The 21,514-nt window shown below is 38.6% G+C and overlaps 1 protein-coding gene across 4 annotated transcripts in view; it reads left to right on the top strand.

Annotated features, from left to right (window-relative positions):
- Positions 1–21,514, top strand: part of LOC117402611 (disheveled-associated activator of morphogenesis 2-like) — a 119,841-nt gene that overhangs the window by 42,864 nt on the left and 55,463 nt on the right. For all 4 annotated transcript variants that reach the window (XM_059024559.1, XM_034003941.3, XM_034003940.3 and 1 more), the window contains 3 exons: positions 4,477–4,679; positions 8,341–8,430; positions 19,990–20,064. In XM_059024559.1, coding sequence (XP_058880542.1) covers positions 4,512–4,679; positions 8,341–8,430; positions 19,990–20,064 — 333 coding nt within the window. In that variant the 5' untranslated portion in view covers positions 4,477–4,511. The remainder of the gene's footprint in view (positions 1–4,476; positions 4,680–8,340; positions 8,431–19,989; positions 20,065–21,514) is intronic.

Here is a 21,514-nt window from a genome sequence, read left to right as displayed (position 1 = left end):
AAAATCCTAAAATAAAGCCTGATTTAAAAATAAAATGTAAATACCCCATTCCGCCCATAATTCAGGAAACACCCTTGACAGTGCCTGTATTGAAATACAGCTAAATAGACAGTTCAAGTACAGTGTTAACCTATTTCCAGTAGTATGTTAACCATTAAAACAGACATTTACTAGTCAAAGCATTGATTCGCTCTTCGCATTTTGCTTATGCTGATAAACGTATCTGTAAGATAGCATCTTAACTGCCCTGTCAGTAGCGGAAGTTGAGAAAAAAACTTCAAAATATATCAATGCAAATAAAATTACCAGCATGGCGCGTTTAATTTTGTCAGGCAATGGAAGCACACTACATTAACTTGTATTATATAAATGTAACCTTCTAGAACTAGAATGTTAATGTAGTTAATGTTCTTTTATGAAGCAATGCAAAATATTCTAATGTTCAGTCAGCACAGTGGCATAGCTCTGAAAGCTCTTAATGCAAATAACTGGCTTCCCAGATATCGATTTAGATTATTTAATAGCAGAAAGCCATATAAAATCTGACCACTGTATAAGTGGGAGCGCTACAATGAGGACCCTTTATTATGGGCTATGTTACTGTCTCTTTCTTTCTTGTCTAGTATACAACACACAGTATTTGTTTTGTCCATTACTAAAATACCCATGACATTTGCATTATAAATAACTTGACAATATTCCAGAGCATTCATTTAATTAGCTCAATTTATACAGCACTGAAGGTTGTTTCTGTCAATCGGAGCACAGATTATGTCAATTATTTCACAGACATTACAAATTCAGACCAAGCCAAGAAAAATATACCTTCAGCCCTGCATGTAGTTATGGCTGCAGCATGCAGTTATGCAACTTGCATCACACTTGAATTAGATACAATGTATGTGCCATGGTTCGGTTCAAATACAGAACATCTCAGTTTCGTTCCATAGCCACTGCATTTCCTCCTTCAATCTGAGATTCCAACGTCTGTCCTTTGTAAAACCACACAGATAGAAGTAACTGTAAACTATAAGATCCAAAGTTTTGCATACATGAAATAATCAAGCAGGCACCCATAGAAATTATTACTCTCGGCTGGTGCAAACCCTAATGCAACTGTTGCTAATGCACATGTAAATAGTCCCTTGATAACCAGACCCTTGATTATTCCATTTGTATGCCATCAGAAATGTCAGGGTAGTTTCTCATTAAAATAGTAAAAAAAAAAAAAAAAAAAAAAGTATATATCATTTTCAATATTGACCAATAACTGTAGGATTTAAAGTTACTTTCTTGGTTTTAAAAAGTGACATTAATAATCTGTGCACTGCATCACGTTATTAAGGTAAATGGAAAGCCAGCCTTCTATCAGGCTGCTTTTCTTCAATGGCACACTCTGGTGTGTAATGTGTAAAAATATTGAAAACAAAGCACTGTAATATGATATTTGACACTTTACAAAACAGCATTCCAAAACCAGTTCTTGCCATACTTTCTCAGTACATGCCAAAGTAATCCAATGTATTTATATATTTTTTGCCCCGTAAGTGCATGTTAACCTGAGATAGAAATGGTGTTACAACACAATAACAACAAAAAAGTCTGCACACAAACACAAACTGGCTTTGGAGGTCAGCAAAAAAAAATCTTGTTTCAGTTTTTTAACGGTACAGTAATTATATTAATCCCTTGCTTTCTTTTTCTGTTTTCTGTGAACATAGTGACAGCTAGTAATTAAAAAGGTGCATTCCCAAACACACCGTCTTTCTGGGTCTGCAGGAATACCCCTCTCGTCTTTTCTAGTGCCTGTTTTTTATCTGCAACTGAATCTATTCTGTCCTACTAAGAGCTGAATTTAGTGTTTTAGACCCATAATAAAATGTGCATTGATCAGTTTCCATCTGTACCGTTCAGTTGGTACCAGCATGTGTAAATGGCACACGTGCCAGAGAATGACATCGGTTAATAGAGGCTATCGTATCTTATAGGATCGGATATGATAGGCTTTACTGTTACGGCTACTTAGGAGTCCCTATATCAATTTAAGATTTTCCGTTGAGTTCACCATTAATGTTCACACTATCCCATTATGATCATCCTACACAGGAGTAGAACATCACATGAATCTTGATATCCTGATCTGCATATTATCATGGTATTGTGACTTCAGTGTATCATCTTCTTGCTCTAACCAGTAGACTTCCCCTATACCCAAAGAACTGGCTCTCAGACATACTGTACTCATGAGCTCATCTTTTGGCAGAGGTTTGGGGTAGCCTGGCGTTAGCCCAAGGACATGGTTGTTTTGTCGCGCTGTCGATTAGTATGAAGCTGAGGTATGTGTTATCTTGTTCAGGAATGCTCTGTCGCTGATAGCGGGCATGACACAGTGAGAATCCAAACATAGATCCCAATCACCTCAGCACCCAGGCTGGTTGCTCTTCATATCCTTGAGTGTTAGGAGGAGGAGGTCATGTGAGTGTCGGTGTTTATAAAACACTGTGACCTTGAGTCTAGGACTGTACCCCCTCAGGTCCCTGCATGTAGGAGATACTTCATAAGACAACTTGAATAATAAAATGGTTTAATACCTTGTTATCTATCACTCCTTTAATAATTGCATCAGACTACATACATCCAAATTTAAGCTAATTTGTCTGTTTATACAATTACAGAATACTTTCTTCTTCATATTTCATAGAAGATTCTCCATCATTTAACGTGCATGTTCAATTTACTCAATTTATAGAGCATAACGTGCTCATGCAATGTTTTAAATTTTTCTAAGATCTCTCATGAAGTTAGTGAAGTTGAATGAAAACTGGAGTAATCTGAAAATGATACACTCGTGCCTCCAGCGGCTTTTTTTTTGCCCTGGGTGGCTTTCAGAATTGGTCTAGCGTGTAAATTTATTACAGCAAATATATCTCACCCTGGCATTCCTGCACACTTCTGTTCTTAGAGTCCCATAGAGCTCTTCCCATCTCAGTTGCGTATGCACAATCAGTCCCTGTACGGTTCATCGATCATTTCTTTGTGTGTGAATTGTGCAATTGAAAAGAAATCAGTCTGGGTGAATCCTGATTTTCCCGACACATTATCAAACCTCTCATAAGCATAACATGATTGTTCTGTGTAGCCAGTTTTGTTCCTGCCACAACACAATAAGTTCACTTCCTTTTTTACAGATGATAGGACCCTACCTGCTTTGTATGTAGGGCCGGGTGTTGACCACTTTTGACATAGGAAGTGAATGGAAAGAGGCAATAAAGTAGTTCCATTAAATATATTTGTTGTGGGAGGCAAAATTAGCTTTACTTTAGTAGAAATCATGGTCTGGAAAACAAATAAAAAATCATGATCTGGAAAACAAACAAAAAAACATTAAGGGACTTGTAAACATTACCCCCTTCAAGAGACAATGACAATATGAAATTAACTCACCTGGAAATGATATACTAGTATCACTTTGAACCCACGAACCTAAAATTACTGATGCACTACTAAATATGGTATAATCTTGTAGCAATCTTAATTACCAGAAAAATACTGTACCACAAAGTGTTGTTATTCAGTAATAGATCATACTAAGTTCCCAGCTTTGAAATATGTATTTGAAACATATACAGTGTTAAATATACTTGCTGGCCATATGGGTGTATTCTAGTGCATTGTCTATGAAACAAGAGCACTTTGTTGGTTATACTTTGCAACAAGGCACAGTAGGATGTGTTGGTTCCTGGTGGGGGCAGAATCTGTTTCATCTGTGACCCGCCTTGTTCTGTTATTTACCCGGCTGTGCCTGGGGCCTGTCTGACACAAACAGTGAAGGAAGCAGAACTGTGCCTTGTTGCCTGCCTGCTTGCTTGCTTGCAGTACCAGGCATTGGGCTCTGTTCAGTAGACACTTCTTTGTGCTGCTGGTGCTGCTGATACCTTCTGTTTGTCCAGAGAGGAGCTGTGGTTTGTGGGACAGCACAGCAGTGCTGAACATCCTTAATCCTTCCACTTTTCATTATTCCAGTTCACCTGGGTGTTTCTTCTGGGCTATAGAGAGAATGAAAAAAAGTTAATTATTGGTAGCCATTTATCAAACTTAATGTCGTCTTCTTCTGGATCATTTCCAGAAAACATATTTTGTGTTTTTATTTTTATTTTTATGCGCTTGATTACTCTGCAGATTTTTCTTTTTCTAAATATAAACATTTTTATTTCTAAAATCAAGGTAATAAAATCCATAGCTGTGTTTAAAATGTCTCTCACTCTTTCAAAAGCCTGCCAGGTAGTTCCGCAGGTCCAGGGCAGCTGTGATTTGCTTCCCCACTGCTGCACTAACCCGCGCTGCTTAGTTCCAAATTTGTTCCTACATTGTGCAAAGGGGTGGCTTTAATACTAGGCTAAATCGTGTAAGTGTTTGATTGCACTGGTTTTGCACAGTGGCTGATGCTGCTCTCTTTCCTTTGTTTTGTTCCTCCAGATCATGCCCCCTAGATAGCAGGTGCTGCAGTGAGGATGCCCCCCCGGAAGCGGACACGCCCCGCTCTGGGGTTCCTGTGCTGCTTCGGCAGCAGCGAGCTCCCTGAGATCAATCTGAAGGACACTGTGCCCCTGCAGTTCCTGGAGTTCAGCGTGCCCATGCCGCCTGCCGAGGAGCTGCACGCCCGCTTTTCAGAGCTTGTGGTGAGTGCCAAGACAGGGTCAGCCTCACTCTGCCTGCAGCCCACAGCAGAGTGTGTGCCACCTTGAAAGGGTTCCAGCTAGAGGTGTGTAGATACTGGACGTGTTTTAAGTTGTTAGGTATTAATTAAAATGGAATAAAACCTTATAAAAAGCAAGCTAATTTAATGTTAAACTACCTGGATGTTTTATCTGCAATTTTTGTTCTCTTCTTTCTTTTATCCGTTTGATACAAAATTATTTTGATTTCACTTCCTGATTTTCATCAATGCATCAATCTTCCAACACGTGCAACACCTCTGCAGTGAAATGTGTAATTGTAGTCCTGGGCAAGATTTAACCTCTCATTAAATTAAATAAACAAATACAACTCCAAGTATACAACATGGTTAGATAATTCAGTCAGGTTGTTTAGGTTCATTACCATTAAATGGTACTGAGTTGTACAGATGAGGCAGCTTTTCTCACTGCAAATTTAACACATTTCTGACAGGGTTGTTTAAATTTCAGTTGAGGAGGCTGTGTGGTCCAGTGGTTAAAGAAACAGGCTTGTAACCCACAGGTCCCCGGTTCAAACCCCATCTCAGCCACTGACTCATTATGTGACCCTGAGCAAGTCATTTAACCTCCTTGTGCTACGTCTTTTGGTTGAGACGTAGTTGTAAGTGACTCTGCAGCTGATGCATAGTTCACACACCCTAGTCTCTGTAAGTTGCCTTGGATAAAGGCGTCTGCTAAAATAAACAAATTAATTTAATACCTGCTGACAAAAAAAACATGACTTGGTTTTCTTCAAACCCCTAGCGAAGGGAAACAAGTCCTTTTTTCTAGAAGCAATGTTATTATTATTATTTATTTCTTAGCAGACGCCCTTATCCAGGGCGACTTAAAATCGTAAGCAAATACATTTCAAGTGTTATGTTAGTAGGAATGTCAAATGAAGAATCAAACAGAACACATATAACAGGATAGTGAACAGTTAAGGAATTAAATATTAAAGAAAAGTAGATGATATAAATAACCCTTAAATATTTGTGAATATGGTACTGCTTACTGTTTTATATTGAGATGGACAGAAAAATACAGTGTCCTCATATACAGGTAGGTGGAACAGGGATAAACAGACCTGTTATCTTTCAGCAAACATTGTCTGGTTTAACAAACATTAATTAGCACTATACATCAGGTAGTCCAAGATTAGTGCTAATCAGGGTCTGCGAAACCAGCCCTGAGTATGTGGTGCACAAAGCTGCCAGCAACCCATTCCAGCACTTGAGCAATAACTGCAAAGTAATAATTCAAATCAAGTGCTAGTCAATTCCAAGTGCTGGGTGTTTTTAATGGAAACAGATTGCATCAAAATGCCCCACATATGGTACCACTTTGCAGAATCACGGCAGCTGCATGATTGAAAAAAAACGAAATAACTTAGTTAGTAAATATCAAGGTTTAACTGGAGGCTGACAAAAAAATATCAAAACTAGCAACCAACTTTGAAGAGCTGAAACGTGGAAACAATAACGCTTAAGTGGAGAGATGTCCTTTGTCGATCGTGATGCTGTCAGATCTCAGAACTTACCTAAGCAAGGAAGAACCTGGCCAGTAGGTCTTTTTTGAGAAATGTATGAAAATGTCAGGCACAAGTATTCAATTGTCTGTTGACTGTGACATTGCCATGTTGTGCACTAGCTTGCTCTTTCTTTTTCTCCACTTCCACACTCATTCCCTTTCTCTGTGAAATTATAAATTAATCTTTTGTATAAATATTCATTTTATTTTTTATGGAATGTAGTATATATTTTTTTATTATTTATTAAAAGCAATAAAAAGTGACATTATATACACATTGTCTCTACTGTGCCACAGACTATCTTACCTTAAAGGATTCCCACAGACCAGACCAGAACCTGCTGAGCTTCTCTCTGACATAAAGAGATCCTAATAATGCCCCACGCGTGGCAGGGTTCCGGTTTGAAGTAGATCTGGATTTAGAAAATCTAAATCAAGTGTTTAGTTCCCTGCTGTAACAATTACATGAACTTACCTTGGTGTGATACAAAAATATAAGACCTTCCCCTGGGTTTTTGTTGAATCAATGCCCAATTTAATTTAGAATTGCTACGCCTAATTCCTAATGGATGTGTCAACATCTCAGACATCACCATAAGAGATGGCCCTAAATGCCTGTAGCTTCCTGTAGGAGCACCAGGGCCCCCATATGACTTGCCATCCCTTTAAGTGTTGCTCCAGGTGATACAAGCATTGCCAAAGTTAATACATCAAATGCTGTAAAGCCATAAATATTTGCGACCAAAATATTTGGCGAATCACACCCATAAAACCTATTTTGCTCCAGAAATGTTGGCGACCTGTTGCAATATCCGAAGTATGTATGTTAGTGGAATTTGATATTCATGCCAAAAAAGGGTTTTTTTATTTCATACATGAAAAACACATAATAAAAGGCTCACAAATATGTATGGCTTTACAGTATACAGAAACAAAAAATGAAAAGGAAGAACAGGGAAAATGAATGGAAAGGCATTTAGTCATCAAATGCAATATATAGCGATTTCTTTTTTCTTCAGGAAGGATTTGAAGATTTTCCTTTCATCAATAAAATTACTCTTATTCCTGACACCTTGAGAGAACATTTCTCTTGAATTTCTATGTGTTTTTATTATGGTTATTGCTCTTGGAATCTCTGGTTTTAAAACATTTATTTAGTAGCTCAAATGCATTTTTTCTTCTTGAGAGTTATTAGATCTTATCTCACCTCAATCATAAGTCAGAAATGTTTTTTAGATTGAAGCCAGCTTGAGCTCATTCGCTGTAGTGTTGCTCAAATCCTGGATGCCACTGAAATGAAGGGGGCAAATGAAAACCTTCATGCAATCAACCCTGTCCGGAAAAAAAAACATAATATAGACATAAGAGGATGTGAATAATTTAAGTGATAATGGCATTGCTGAGTCGTGTTATAAGGTAATAATGAAACTCCTGGATCATTATTTGAAGGAGGGAGTTCCATTATTACTGAGGAACACACCACAGCAATGTAATTATCAGTATTATATTACAACTTTGTAAAGCTATTTATTTATTTACCTGTGTTAGTCTGAAATAATCATTGTAGTCCACTGAAAGAGTACATTTTCTGAGAGCAGAGCTGGAGTGTCCCAGGGAAGCGTTTCATCAGTAGTCAGTGGTTTTTGAACAGGTATTGTTATTAGTGTCACGTTTTCCGGTATTAAGTTATAATGGAACGGCTGGCCTCCATATAAAACAATGAATGAGCAGCGCCCAGTTGTTGTATAATTATGTGATTGTGAGTTATGGTTGTATTCTTAAAGGAACAGTTTTAAATAAGACTGTAAAAAAATGCATATATACTTGGCGCTGTCCAACATTAATGGCTAAAAGAGTCATACGCATGATCATAGAGTTCTTAAAGAGCCATAGAAACAAAACAGAGGATCAGTAATGAAACACCGTTTCAATATTATTGTCCTCATTGAACATGTTCTGTGTTTATACTGGACACACAACATCAATTGTAAGTTCAAGAGCCATATGATAAACAGCCCTGTGTGAAAGTTTCAAAGGTTAAGAACAGAATCGAATCTGGTTTCTGGACTGATTCCCTCTCCCTGTCTGATTTCAGGATGAGTTGGATCTCACTGATAAGAACCGAGAGGCGATGTTCGCCCTGCCGGCTGAGAAGAAATGGCAGATCTACTGCAGCAAGAAGAAGGTAAGAAGCAGACAGGAACAGGAGAACAGATTCACAGTGCAAGCTAAATAATTCCAGTAAATCTTATCTAGTATGAATTTAATTTTGTTTCTTATATAAATGATGCACTCACTCACTATGGTGAGCTTGTATTTGTTTTTTGATGGTGTTTTTTTTCTACTAATACATTTCATTTACTGACCGCTCTTTCCTGATTATATTTCAACGCTGCCTCTACCGAGTCCTTGAATTACATGACGGAATGGAAAGATGTTGAAAACATGCATATCATTTGAAAAACAGTAATTGGTTACTGAGATGTTCAGGTTCTTCTACTCCCAGAAGCATAACGCTTTCACTGTACTTCACCATGTCAAAAACTTTCTTGTGTGCTTTGAAACAATGGAAACGGCAGGTTTTTGTTGATAACTGGCTGCAGACAGATCGGCCCATGCATTGCCAATTAAACATGCATCAATAATAATCATAAATAAAAGCAGAATAAAAACCTCAAATTCAGTTCCCATACCTTATCAGTCACGAGATCAAGAACAAGTAAAGAAGTAAAACAAAGTTGTTGTGTGACAGACGTGTTAATCTACAGGTAATGTATTTTGAATTAGAATTTATTCTTGGAAACACTGCTAAACTAATAAGCTCCACAAGTCATTTTTTTGTGTGGAACAGGACTTTGTGAAGCGACACTGGGCAGCAGCAGCAGCAGTAGATCGTTCTTTTTTTTTTTTGTATAAAACACCATGTTATCGTCATGTTCTACAGTGAGATTTGTATGGCACATTTTCTTTGTAAAAATTATGTTGCTTTTTATGTGATTTTTTAAAAAATGCATGAGATAAGCAATGCTGTGAATGAGTGAGTCTTACGGTGAGTGCATGAGACTTGACATGTCTGCATAGGACGGGGGTCCCACCAGGGCAGGGAGTTTGTAAGTTGATCAGCCCCACTCCCCTGTCCTCTTGCACAGTGTGTTTCTCCAACGTGACCCTCCTGCTGTAAACATGGCCCCTGAATTTCTGAATCTGCGTTTGTTTATTAAACTGCTGCGCTGCTATTCCATAAATCTCGCCTCTGGAACACTGCCCCGGTCCACAGGAAGCATGTAATTCAATTAGCCTCTCACCGACCCCTCGCTGCTGAATCACAGAACACTATGTGCTTCTGCATTTTTTAGATTTTTTAGGGATTTCATGTCGTATCCAGAATCCCTATATGGCATCCAGAATCTGATTACTAAAAAGATCAAGGAGCGATGTCCAGGAGATGTGGACATCACTGTGTGTCACTGTGGGTATTAGAGAGAGGGAGGGTTCACTGTAAATAGGTTCAGTTGGTTAAATGCAAATGTCTGACCAGTGATCCATTGCAAAGGTGAAACTTTACAGTTCATCGCACATTACCGTCATTATGCATATGAATGGACAACTAAATGCTGATAATCATGGCAAATCATAGGTGAGCAGTGTAATCACTAGCATATTAAACTTTAATATGGAGCATCTCTGCAAAATTCTGTTTTGAGATGAATCATCCATAGCTGTTCAACACACAATAGTGCTAAATTTAGAAATACTAAAAGAAACTTATTTAAAAGAAAAACATTTTGTTTATAAGACATTGATGAAGACTTCTAGTCGAAACGTTTGTCACTGAAGTTTAGTTATAGAACAGGGAGAAAGGGGGTGCCGTGTTTTTTTATTGATTAATTAGGGGATGTCATTACTGATCAGGAGGTGTTCATAAATTTCCATGTTTGTATTCTTTTCTTGAACAGAATTTATAAATGACGGAAATAAAGGAAACCAAAGCATAAATGACGTCTGGAATAAATAACACATATATTACTGTACAAAATCATTTCTCTCCTTAATTTGATGGGGTACCAGTATTTTTTGGTTTGTTTGTTTCTTACTGTAAAACGGTACGAATTCTGCTTTTGTTTTCCATCTTATTCAAAATTTAAAAAATTTGGATTATTAGTTTAAATTTCAAAAGAATATTAAAATATGAAAAAGAAAACATATGTGTACCAGCGCTATGAAATAAAGGCATCAGTATACAGTAGTACAGACAAATGTGACATGGGATAATACATAATATTTAAAACAAAATATCACCATATCTCGGCACAGTCCTGTTGTAAAAATAAAACAGTAATAATACTAGCAATTAAACTGTTGGCACTGTCAGAAACCAGTCTATGAGCAAATGCGATTAGGGCAGAAGTTCATGACAAGTTCATTACTGTGTGGATCACCGAATTCTACTGGTCACGAGGCATGTGCACATTGGGAAACAGAAACAGCTAAGCATGGCTGTGCAGGCCAGATTCAAAGCTTACTGCTGTAAATTTGAACTGTACTTTAGCAGTTTTCACATGCTTTTCCAATGGTTATACTATGCATTTACCATAGTTTACCATGGTTTGTCATGTTTTTTCAATTGCTTTCCCATCACTCTGTGCTTTACCATGCTTTCACTATGCTTTATTACACTTTGCTAAGCTTTTACTATTGGAAACTTTTATAAGGGATGTCATTATATTTCTTTTTTCACCTTCCCCATACATTTTTATATGGCTAAGTGGGGATTTTGAGCTAAATTCAGTGCTAGACTGCTAACTAATCTTGCATTTCCTCATTCCAAAATGTCATGCGATGTTCTGTGTACAGTAATTACGCTATGTAACTGAGATGTTCAAGATAATAAATATGAAAGGTCAATGATAACTGGTTCATGAATTATCCTCCCAACACTAGACTCTACCACTGTCGCCTGATTTCCATCCCGGGGACTTAATGGATGCCTTAAGGGCCGTTTCTGTTTATGCATCCGGTCTGACAATTTGGAAGCTGTGTTAGAAGAAGACATTTAGTTAGTTCATCAGTAGCAAAATATATACAATTAAAAAAAATCAAATATGCATGTGTTTGTTTTTAATAAAGAAAATGTGAGACCTGTAAAGTGCATATTTAATTAGGGTTACTGGAATTATTTTGTTAGCTTTGTATACTTTAGACAACAGAAAGAAAGAAAGAAAGAAAGAAAGAAAGAAAGAAAGAAAGAAAGAAAGAAAGAAAGAAAGAAAGAAAATCATAACTGACTCAACACTTTTTTTGTGGTGTCTGGTCTGGCAAATGGTAACTCTGCTCTGTCCTGTCCCCATATCTCAGGAAATCACTCATATCTCTCTGCAGATCTAGGTTCTGTCTAGTCTAATTTACAGCACACTGCGCCTCTGTCTTCAGCATCATTGTTTGATTTCCTGAGGTCTCTGTCCAGATGCTATCAGCTCCTATACTGGCTGAGCTGCACGGAGACCAGCAGCAGGACTTTAGGGGGGATAACATTAGAGCTCCACAGGGGCCCAAGCTTCCCCCTGCTTAATGAAGGATATCTTGTTCAGTGGCGGTATGGAATGAGGGAACTCAAGTAAGATCTGCTTCACCATACAGGATTAGGTAAAACACAGCAGACTACCTCCAAAGAAGCACAAAGACTGTAACTAACAGCCGTATTCTAGTTGATCTGGGCAAGGATGTTTGTAAGGCTCATCAAATAACGATTCTTTAATAGACAACATAAAAAACATACATTAAATTAGTATAGTGCAAACAGGTACATAGGAACTAGAACATTAATAGTTAAATTGGAGAGAGTGATCTGACCACGTGGAAGAGCTTAACTCCAGGATCACTGTCCGTAGCACTGACTGGCCAAGAAAGAAAGGACTATGAAAGTAAAATTTGAAAATCCCATAATCTGCAATGCATGTAAATTTATTTGATCAAGTGACATATAAAGGGATTCTCCAGGCCCGTAGAAGCTGAGTGAGAGTGCAACTATTCAGCAACAATCATGGGGAAGCAGAAGGATCTCACAAGGGTGCCCGTGCAAACACAGTGGCTGCCTTGACCAATGTATCCATCAAGACAGTTCCTGGGTGATCCTGGAGTGTTTTGCAGAAAACTACGATATGTGCAACATGTTATCGTGACAAGCAACAGATGTGCTACAGTGGCCAAAACCACAGAAACCTTTAACACTGGACAAGACACATCTGTTTACATTCTAACAATGCACCTCTGTGTTGTACTCTTTGGTAACTGGTCGCTTACATTTATTGGCCAGTCAGTGTGTGTGTATATATATATTAAAGTGGCGCATACATGTAAGTGCTGACCTAATTGAGCTTAACTCTGACAAGTTGTTATGAGATTCTGTACTTGAAGCCATAGCTTATCTGTCAGATACCTGTAGCTACAGTAACCAACAGAATATCCAGTGGGTCAGCTGAAGAGAGTGATCTATTCCATTTGGATTTGGATAAACTGTTTGTTTTTGCTGGCCCCGAGACAACCCAAATAAGCTCACCCAGGACTGGAGAAAAGAAAGAAAACACACACACACACACACACACACACACACACATACATGCACACACACACACACACACACACACACACACACACACACACACATATGTTTGCATTCCTATATTTGTAGGGACTTCTTTATTGTCTCTCACTATAATTTTATTTACTATTTCTAACTCCAGTCAGACAAAACGCCACACAGGGTGGAAGTCGACAACAGACTAAATATTTTGGCACTTTTTCTTTTTTTTAAAGGCATATTTAGTTCTTAAAAAGGTGTTTTACAAAGTGGGGATGTCCCCACAATGTCGTTTTTTCAGGAGTTACTATCTTTGTGGGGACATTTTCTCAAATTTTGTCCGCACATTGATAGTAATACCTGCCCACGCACACACACTACCAGAAAACGAAATTCCACCCTGAACTCCATTAGAAATGGTCTGTATGTAAACACAGCGTAGACCCAGTGCCAGAATGGTACTTTAATAAGACAGAGAGCTTGTGTTTCGTGTCAAACTGTTATTGTGAGAACAAAGAGTGTTTTTTGGTTGGCAATAGTATCAGGAACAGTGTTGTGCAATGTCAGTGGTACATTTGTTTAATTGGAGTTCCAGTTGGATTGAGGATATGAAGCATTGCACTTCTGTGCAACCAAGGCTTTACAATATGTTATTAGCATTAACAACATTATTACTAATCTGCTGCTGATCTTTTGGTTCTTCACTTGAATGCATTTTTTTTGTGCAAATACATAGCGCAGGAAACAGATTGTGATAAATTGTATTAAACACAAAAATCTACATTAAACAAAATAAACAAGTAAAGAATCAGAGGATCGTCAGCTGAAGAATTAAGTCCGGACCAGTGCTAATGCTGCTAGTCTTAATAACAGGTAGTGTTTGAGTCTTCCAGTTTCAGCCCTGGTCAATGTGTCTCATCCTCAGCTTGGTTGACTCTCTGCTCCCCCTTCGCTCAGTAGGGCTTTTGGAAGCCGGAGCTGTAGCAGCAGCACTTCGTCTCCCTGCCCTGCTGCTGACAGCTCCCTTTCACTGACCCACCTCAGCTGGGATATGTTTTGATTTGTTTTGTTACACTGTCAGCAAGCAAGCCAGATTTACTGAGGCTGCAAACAGAACTTTTGAACAAGGACTGATGCTATCTGTGTTATCACGAGTAACTAGACATCCGTGCAGTTAATATACAAGTTGGATACAGGTTGCTGGTTTGGTTGATTCTGCTATTAACAGATACTAAACTGTTAACAGCTTGGCCCTGCTTACGTTATTACTTCCTCACACCGCATGCCCCTCACAGTCTCTTCACTCTGGACACAGATTCTTTATCATCCCCAAGACTGGGCTTTCTGCCATTTTGCACCCCTGGTAAACCTTGCCCACTCAGGCTCAGTGAACCAGAGAATCGCTAGTAATCATAGCCATGCAGCACATCTTAAATCATGTGCTAGGGCAGCAGTGTGGAGTAGTGGTTAGGGCTCTGGACTCTTGACCGGAGGGTTGTGGGTTCAATCCCAGATGGGGAACACTGCTGCTGTACCATTGAGCAAGGTACTTTACCTAGATTACTCCAGTAAAAACCCAACTGTATAAATGGGTAAGTGTATGTAAAAATAATGTGTAAGAAATAATGTAATTGTATGTAAAAAGAATGTGATATCTTGTAACAATTGTAAATCGCCCTGGATAAGGGCGTCTGCTAAGAAATAAATAATAATAGATAGCACTGAGGGAAAGCAGGTGTTACGAGCAGAGATCTGTCTGTCAGCATAAGGTACAGGTATATGTATGTACGATACTACACATCAGAAACTCTGTAAATAAGTAAGACTAATTTTATAATAAATGCGTTTATATACTAAAACGCACATATACCTGTCGACTGCATAAAATAAATAAATAAATAAATAAATAAACTTTTGAACAGAAATGCGTCTATATACAGGTATATTATGATTAAATAAAATGATAGGTTATGAATGTAACCCCGGTCCCCTGAAAGAGAAGATGACCGCCAATGATACTTTTGGGATAGCCTGATTGTCAAGTATTCACTGAGCAATGATACTTTTGGGAAAGTATACCAGAGCCGTCGCGAGGGAGAATGAGCGGACAGCATCTGAGGGACATCTCGCTATCGCCATCTAGTGTTGGTGGTGTGAGCGTGCAACCTCAAGGACCCTGGTGCCTATTAACCCTTTGCGGTCCATTTATTAAACGCGCGTCAGGCACGCCAGGAATAATTAATTTTCACACGCGCAGTTAATTTTATACGCGCTGTTTAAAAGTATTTTTTTTCACAGTCAAACGGGTTTAAATGGCCCTGCATATCAACAAAGCACACACTAGGCATCTCCAGCCCCTCCCCAGCCTTTTGTTTGCTATAGCGTTCAGCTGTGTAAGAAATAAATAATAATAATAATAATAGTCGTACATACCGATCGATCATCTCCAGATCACTCGTTTTATCACCAAACTCCTCAATAATGCGATCAAAGTCATTATTTTATTACTATAACATCTGAAAAAAGCTCTGCAAATGTCCATGATAGTCTCAGTGCGCTGACGCACTTAGCCAGCTTGTTTATTATGGACGCCCATTATCTGATACCTGATACCATGTATGACTATTCATGAAATACGCCTTTTTTTTTTTTTTTTTTTTTTTCCGACTTGTCTCGGCTCCTGTCGCTACCACTCGGCAATTGAATGGTTTTCTCGGCTTTTTCCGGAGAAAAAACGACTAAACACCCGTTTATTGCGTTGCTATAATGATGTCGGACCCAGTCCGACAAAGGACCTGTGAGGAATAATTGCAATGTCGGACCCAGTCCGACAATGGACCGCAAAGGGTTAAAGGCATAGAGGGATCTACGACATTATAGTCAGTAGAACCTGGTAAATATATGCGGAGTAGCCCAGCTAGCTGCAGTACATATATCAGTCAACGAGGCACCTCTGAAGAGGGCACATGACGTAGCCACACCTCTGGTTGAGTGCGTGGCCACCCTCCCAGGTGGGGGTAGGCAGGCATTAGTATACGCAGTCGAAACCGTGTCCACAATCCAATGGGACAGTCGTTGCTTAGAGAGGGCTTGACCTTGGGTCCGTTCACTGTGACAGACAAAGAGCTGGTCAGACTGACGCAGAGCTCTCGTTTTATTCACATAGCATCTCAATGCCAGAACTGGGCAGAGGGAATTCAGTCTTATGGTTACTTTTAAGAACCTTTAGTAAATGAGGACCAATGGGTCTAGTTTATGTACGCTATGGATGTTACATTCAATATAAAGTGGTTTGGCATTATAACTAGATTGTGTGTGTGTGTGTGTGTGTGTGTGTGTGTGTGTGTGTGTGTATGTGTGTGTGTCTATATATATATATATATATATATATATGTGTGTGTGTGTGTGTGTATATGGTATTTTGACTAGAACCACAGATTGAGTTTTATATATGTAAACTTAATTGTAAACATTGAAACCACATTTTATACTAGGTTTGATTTGGTGTAACAGGGGCTTGATATATCTAAAATGGAGTTGGCCACATGGCCTTGTATAGCAGTAGTGGATAGGCCAGTCTGAGACAATGGGTCCTGTGTAGTCTACCTGGCACCTAAGTGATCTGTGACCCGCAACAAACAGTCTTGCTGATTGGTCGAATTCAAATAGAACTGCTTTTTTGATTGGGCAAAGGGTCAATCCATCCACCCACCAAGGGGCGGGACTTAAAGTTATATAAACTCATTCACAGCAAGTACAAAGTTTGTACTGTACTGATTTGATTCCCGGAACTGAAGACTGTACCTGGAAGCAGGCTTGAATGCTTTCGTGATGAAAATGTATAACCATGTGTGTTTATACTTGTGAATAAAAATTATTTTAAAGACAAAAAGGAATGCTATTCCATTGAACATGTGAGCAGTACCAGAGGATTGCGAAAGACTAAATCACACAGAATTTCAAGACTTACGCAAGCTGTGCCATTTCTTACACCATAAGGGGACCCAGGTTAATATCCAGCAGCCTGAATAAACCCAAAACATTGGTGAACATTTTAATTATTTTCTTTTATTATTTATTTATTTACCAGGTAAAAATACTCATTAGGGTAGTTACCTGGTTGCGCATACAAGCAGTTACAATAAATAAATAAATAAATAATAATCTAACAATCTATGTCCACTGTTGGTTTTACCCCTTGGTTTAGTCAATACCATCTGCACCTCTCCCTTGTTCACTGATTGAAGATGTTGGATCTGCTCTGTCTGAGCATGTACTGGGTTGGTTTAACATGTGGTTGCTAACTGGCATGCTGCCCAATCACAGGACCTTGTTTCATTGCCAGCTGTGCTTCTCAGCGGAGAGCGCAAGACTTTCCATTACTGACCATGAGTGTCTGGGAAAACCAGGATTGATCTCCCCTGGGGTTCAGCTCCACCAGGACTGTTCACCAGGAGCTACACTTTAAGGAATGTACAAGGGCTAATAAAATAACTTCAGATTCTGGGGTATGGAAGAAAAACCCACTTGGATTTTTTAACCTGATACAGTTAATTGGCAACAAGTGTTCCCGAACATTAAAAATGTTCATCCCAGTATGAATTATTATTATGGTAACGATCAGTGATTCTTATTACACTAGTTTGTCTAGGATTCAGACAGAGAGATATGTCTGGTGGACAGAATACTCTACATACAAAGTAAGCAGCGAGGATGGAAAACAGCTTATAAAAGCCTGTTCTAAAAAAGAAATAATCCAATTAGGTAGTGACAAGAGAAAATAATTTAATGTAATGATCCATATAGAAGTGAAAAATCTCTGACGGTCCCAATGATAAGATGATGATTACCCGGTTTCAGAGATTTCAGTTCAGAACGCTGCCATGTAACCCGATTGCATCAATACGGCCCTGCCAGGAACTGTCATTGGGGGATTGCTGCTATCTGTCTTCTGCAAGGCTGAGCATTGGGGCTCATAATTCACAGCTGTTTTTGACAGAGGCATTTCAGCATCAGGATAATTGCTTCCATGTTATTGTGCGTGTGCATGTGCGTGAGTGTGTATATGTGTGTGTATGTTTAATTAATGGCACATTCCACGCTGTAAATGTAGTGTAAAAAAAGCAACCAGTCCAAGGAGCGTTAAGAGAGTGGTGGAGCATGTTCACACTGTCTGTCTGTCTGTTTCCTCCCATCTCGATTCACATCTGCAAATGCCAAAAACAGAGCCGTCATACATACAGAAAGACATGCTTTTTACACGGTTCAACAGGAACCGGGTGCCAACAGTAGGTAATATATACAAGGTGTGGACTTCCATTCGTTGAACTAGGAGGTTTCAGTTGGTGTTGTGTCTGATGTTTGTTTGCACTTACCATCAGCTATTTTACGTATTTATTTTGCTGTTGTCTATAAAAGTACCCATGTCTGCTAAAAAGTAGCTTTTTAATATCTGTATTGTCAATGTTTAAGAAGAAAATGTAATATACTATAATATCCTTCTTATAAACCATCAGTAGACCATCTAAAAGTAGTCCTTATTGAAAAGTGCTATTTATATATAATGGTTATTTAAAAACTACAGTTCATGGCACTTACAGTTAACTGTAAGTATACAGGGAGGTCCTTTTTTACAGGTGGTTTTGAACAGGTTTTACTGTGTACACAAGGTCCCACGCCAGGGAGATAAATCAATTCCTATGCCATTAAAGTTTACAGGTTGCTGGTTTGCCCTGAGAGGGTCTCATATGCATGTCCTCCATGGAGTTCTGACCTCCACTGACCTGTAACATGCAAACCTGGGCAGGCATTGCTCATTCATCTCAAGAATGCAGGAAACCACACACATGTCTTGGATTTGTGACCATCCCAGAAATCCACCACTTTTCTGAGACCACTGTTATGGAACCCACCCAATGCACTGTAGAGCTACTACAAAAGGGTGTTTGACATAAAGTTTCCCATAGTAGAAACACAGAAAAGCATAATAAAGCTTAGAGAAAGCACTGTAAAGCACAGGTAAGTTTTGTATAGCTCATAGAGGTATGGAAAAACATATTTAAAAACATGGTAAACCATGGTAAAGTAGTCATATATTCTTCCACAATCCCAGATGTGTCAAATTCAGGTGTAATGAAGGTCATTAAAGCTTTTTTTCTTATTCTATAAATGTACACCACAGGGTTGAGTCATAAGTGTAATCTCTACCAGTTAGCCGTAAGATCTTTAGTTAAACATTCTTACTGTAATAGAAGGGTCTTTTATCAATGTTTTTATTGATTTGCTCATTTTACTTTAATACTCACAAAGGAATGAATCAAAGCTACAAAGTAAATGCTACAATGATAGCATTTCCTCCTCTGGGTATTTGGAATTCTACAAAATGCAGCCTCACAACACTGTCCCTCCTCCGCTCTACTCCCATTTCTCTTGGAATGGAATCCCTGTGCTCTACTGCAAAGATAAGAATTAAACTTGACTGTTTGAAAATGGCAGTTTATGGAAAATGTAATATGGTATTTAAAATGGGGGGAATTGAATATCTTGGGTATATACTGGGTTTGTAGTGTAAGTTACAGTACATGTGTTTCATTGTCTGTAAGAAATGGTCTCTAATTCATTATTAGAGGGGGGCTGAAGGTGAGCTACCCTCATTAAGAAAACCCTCATATTATTGTTCCCTAATTCCTCCAGTTTTTTCTGTTCACTAGCTGTGCTAAAACTTGCGCTTCAACCACTATTTTGATTATTCACATTTTGCGCTTACACAATGAATATCTTTGTATTCAATTGTTCGCAAACTGTACCAAAAAAATCTCAAAATGTGTTTCTGCATGTGGAGAGGTCTGCCAGGCCACCCAGGACTGACACGACGTTTCTTGTACTGCTCACACTGCCTGAATACTGTGTGTTGAAAACAGGATAGCCATTCACTTCATTCACAGTCACGTTTTGAACAGGTGCTGACAGGGCATTATTTAGATGTAGTGGTTTGAATAGACCATTAGTTCTGCTCCTATGGGAATATTTAACACAAATTCAAATGCCTGCTCTCTAATTTCTTCAAGTAGACAGATTAACAGAAACTATCCCCAGGCTGCTGTCAGCACTACCTTACTGTGGAAGGCTTCAATCTAAGTTAACGTTTGTCTTTGTGTTCTGTTTTAGGAGCAGGAGGACCCCAATAAACTGGCTACCAGCTGGCCAGACTATTACATAGACCGCATCAACTCCATGGCTGCTGTAAGTAAGAGTTCAGTAACAAAAAAAAAACAGAACCTGTAAAAATGGCCTATATCTAGGGTTGGAACAGTAATGGATAATCACTTTGGTATCGATATTTACTATTTACTATCATCAACAATCGCTTATCGTTGATAATCATGTTTCTGGCAGTTATCTAAAGCTAAAATTGTACCACTGCTGATGAGATGTTTTGTTCCTCTATCTTCTCGCTGCTGACATGCCCAAGATCTGTCCATAAAGACATTCTGGGGGTGTTATTAAGTTCTATGTAATTTAAACAAAGTGTGCGGGGAAAAAGAGCTGCGTGAGAGAGAAAGATTTGAGTTAAAGCATGGTGTAAGATAATCACAATAAATGTTAACCGCTAATTGATAACTGAAAATGTAATATCATCCAAACTTACAGTCTTTATTCACAATTAGTTTTGTGTGAATTTGTAAGTATTGTTATAAATCTTTAGACATTGTGAAAAGTTATCAGTTCAGAGAAAATAACAAACCTTGCCCTTCCTAGTGATGAGAACTGCACAGTAGGCTGGCGACTGGTTAATATGTCAATGATATCATGATATCTCAGTCCTAGATTCCGATTAGAGGAATGCTTTTAGGGGTGCAGCCTTGTACAGATCAGTCATGATTGACAGCTCAGATGTCACACTCTGAAAAAGAGGCTCTTTGAGAACAAAGTGTTATGAATGAGCAAAGGAAGGAAGGGAACAAACAAACAAAATATATTCTTTTTCAAATGTCTTAGAAAGAGGCACTAACAAGAGATATTGCTTAAGAAAAGTGGGCCACTGCCATTGACTTGTTTTGTGTAAACAAAATTCAGGAGAGAGATGGAAAATTGCAAGAATATGTCACATATGGATACTAGGTCTATCACTAAAAAATATCTTACTGAGGAGAATCCATTATGTTATATTCCACACTGCTAACATACTGCCTCACTCTGAAGTGTGTATTACTGGCCCCCATTCAAAAAGCTTTAACTCATGAGTTATTCAGTCAGTTTTAATGAATAAAATATAGTTTGATATATAAAGTACTTCTAGACTGTTGTTAACACAAACCTTCCTGAATCTATTTACCTTCGAACAAAGAAGATTTGGGTGGGACTTGACTGAAGTCTTTAAAATCTTAAAAGGAGTTGACACAGTTAACCCAAACCAATACTTTAATACAGTACAGAAACCACGACCAGAGGACACAGTTGGAAATTAAGTGGAGACAGACAGTAGGACAGAGTGAAGGAGACTGTTCTTCAGAGAGTGGTGAGGGTATGAAATGGGCTACCAAGTCACGGTGTTGAGGCAGAATCACTTGGATCTTTTAAGAATCACCTTAACGAACTTATGAGATCAATCAGCTATTAGCAACCAGACAAGCTTAGAATGGCCTCTTGTTTCGTACATTTTCTTATGTTCATAGAAATACAAAACATGCAG

This window comes from Acipenser ruthenus, chromosome 5, assembly GCF_902713425.1.
Source record: "Acipenser ruthenus chromosome 5, fAciRut3.2 maternal haplotype, whole genome shotgun sequence".
Taxonomy (NCBI): Eukaryota; Metazoa; Chordata; class Actinopteri; order Acipenseriformes; family Acipenseridae; genus Acipenser; species Acipenser ruthenus.
The sequence above is the reverse complement of the archived record's forward strand: the minus strand, read 5'-3'. Positions and strand labels throughout refer to the sequence as shown.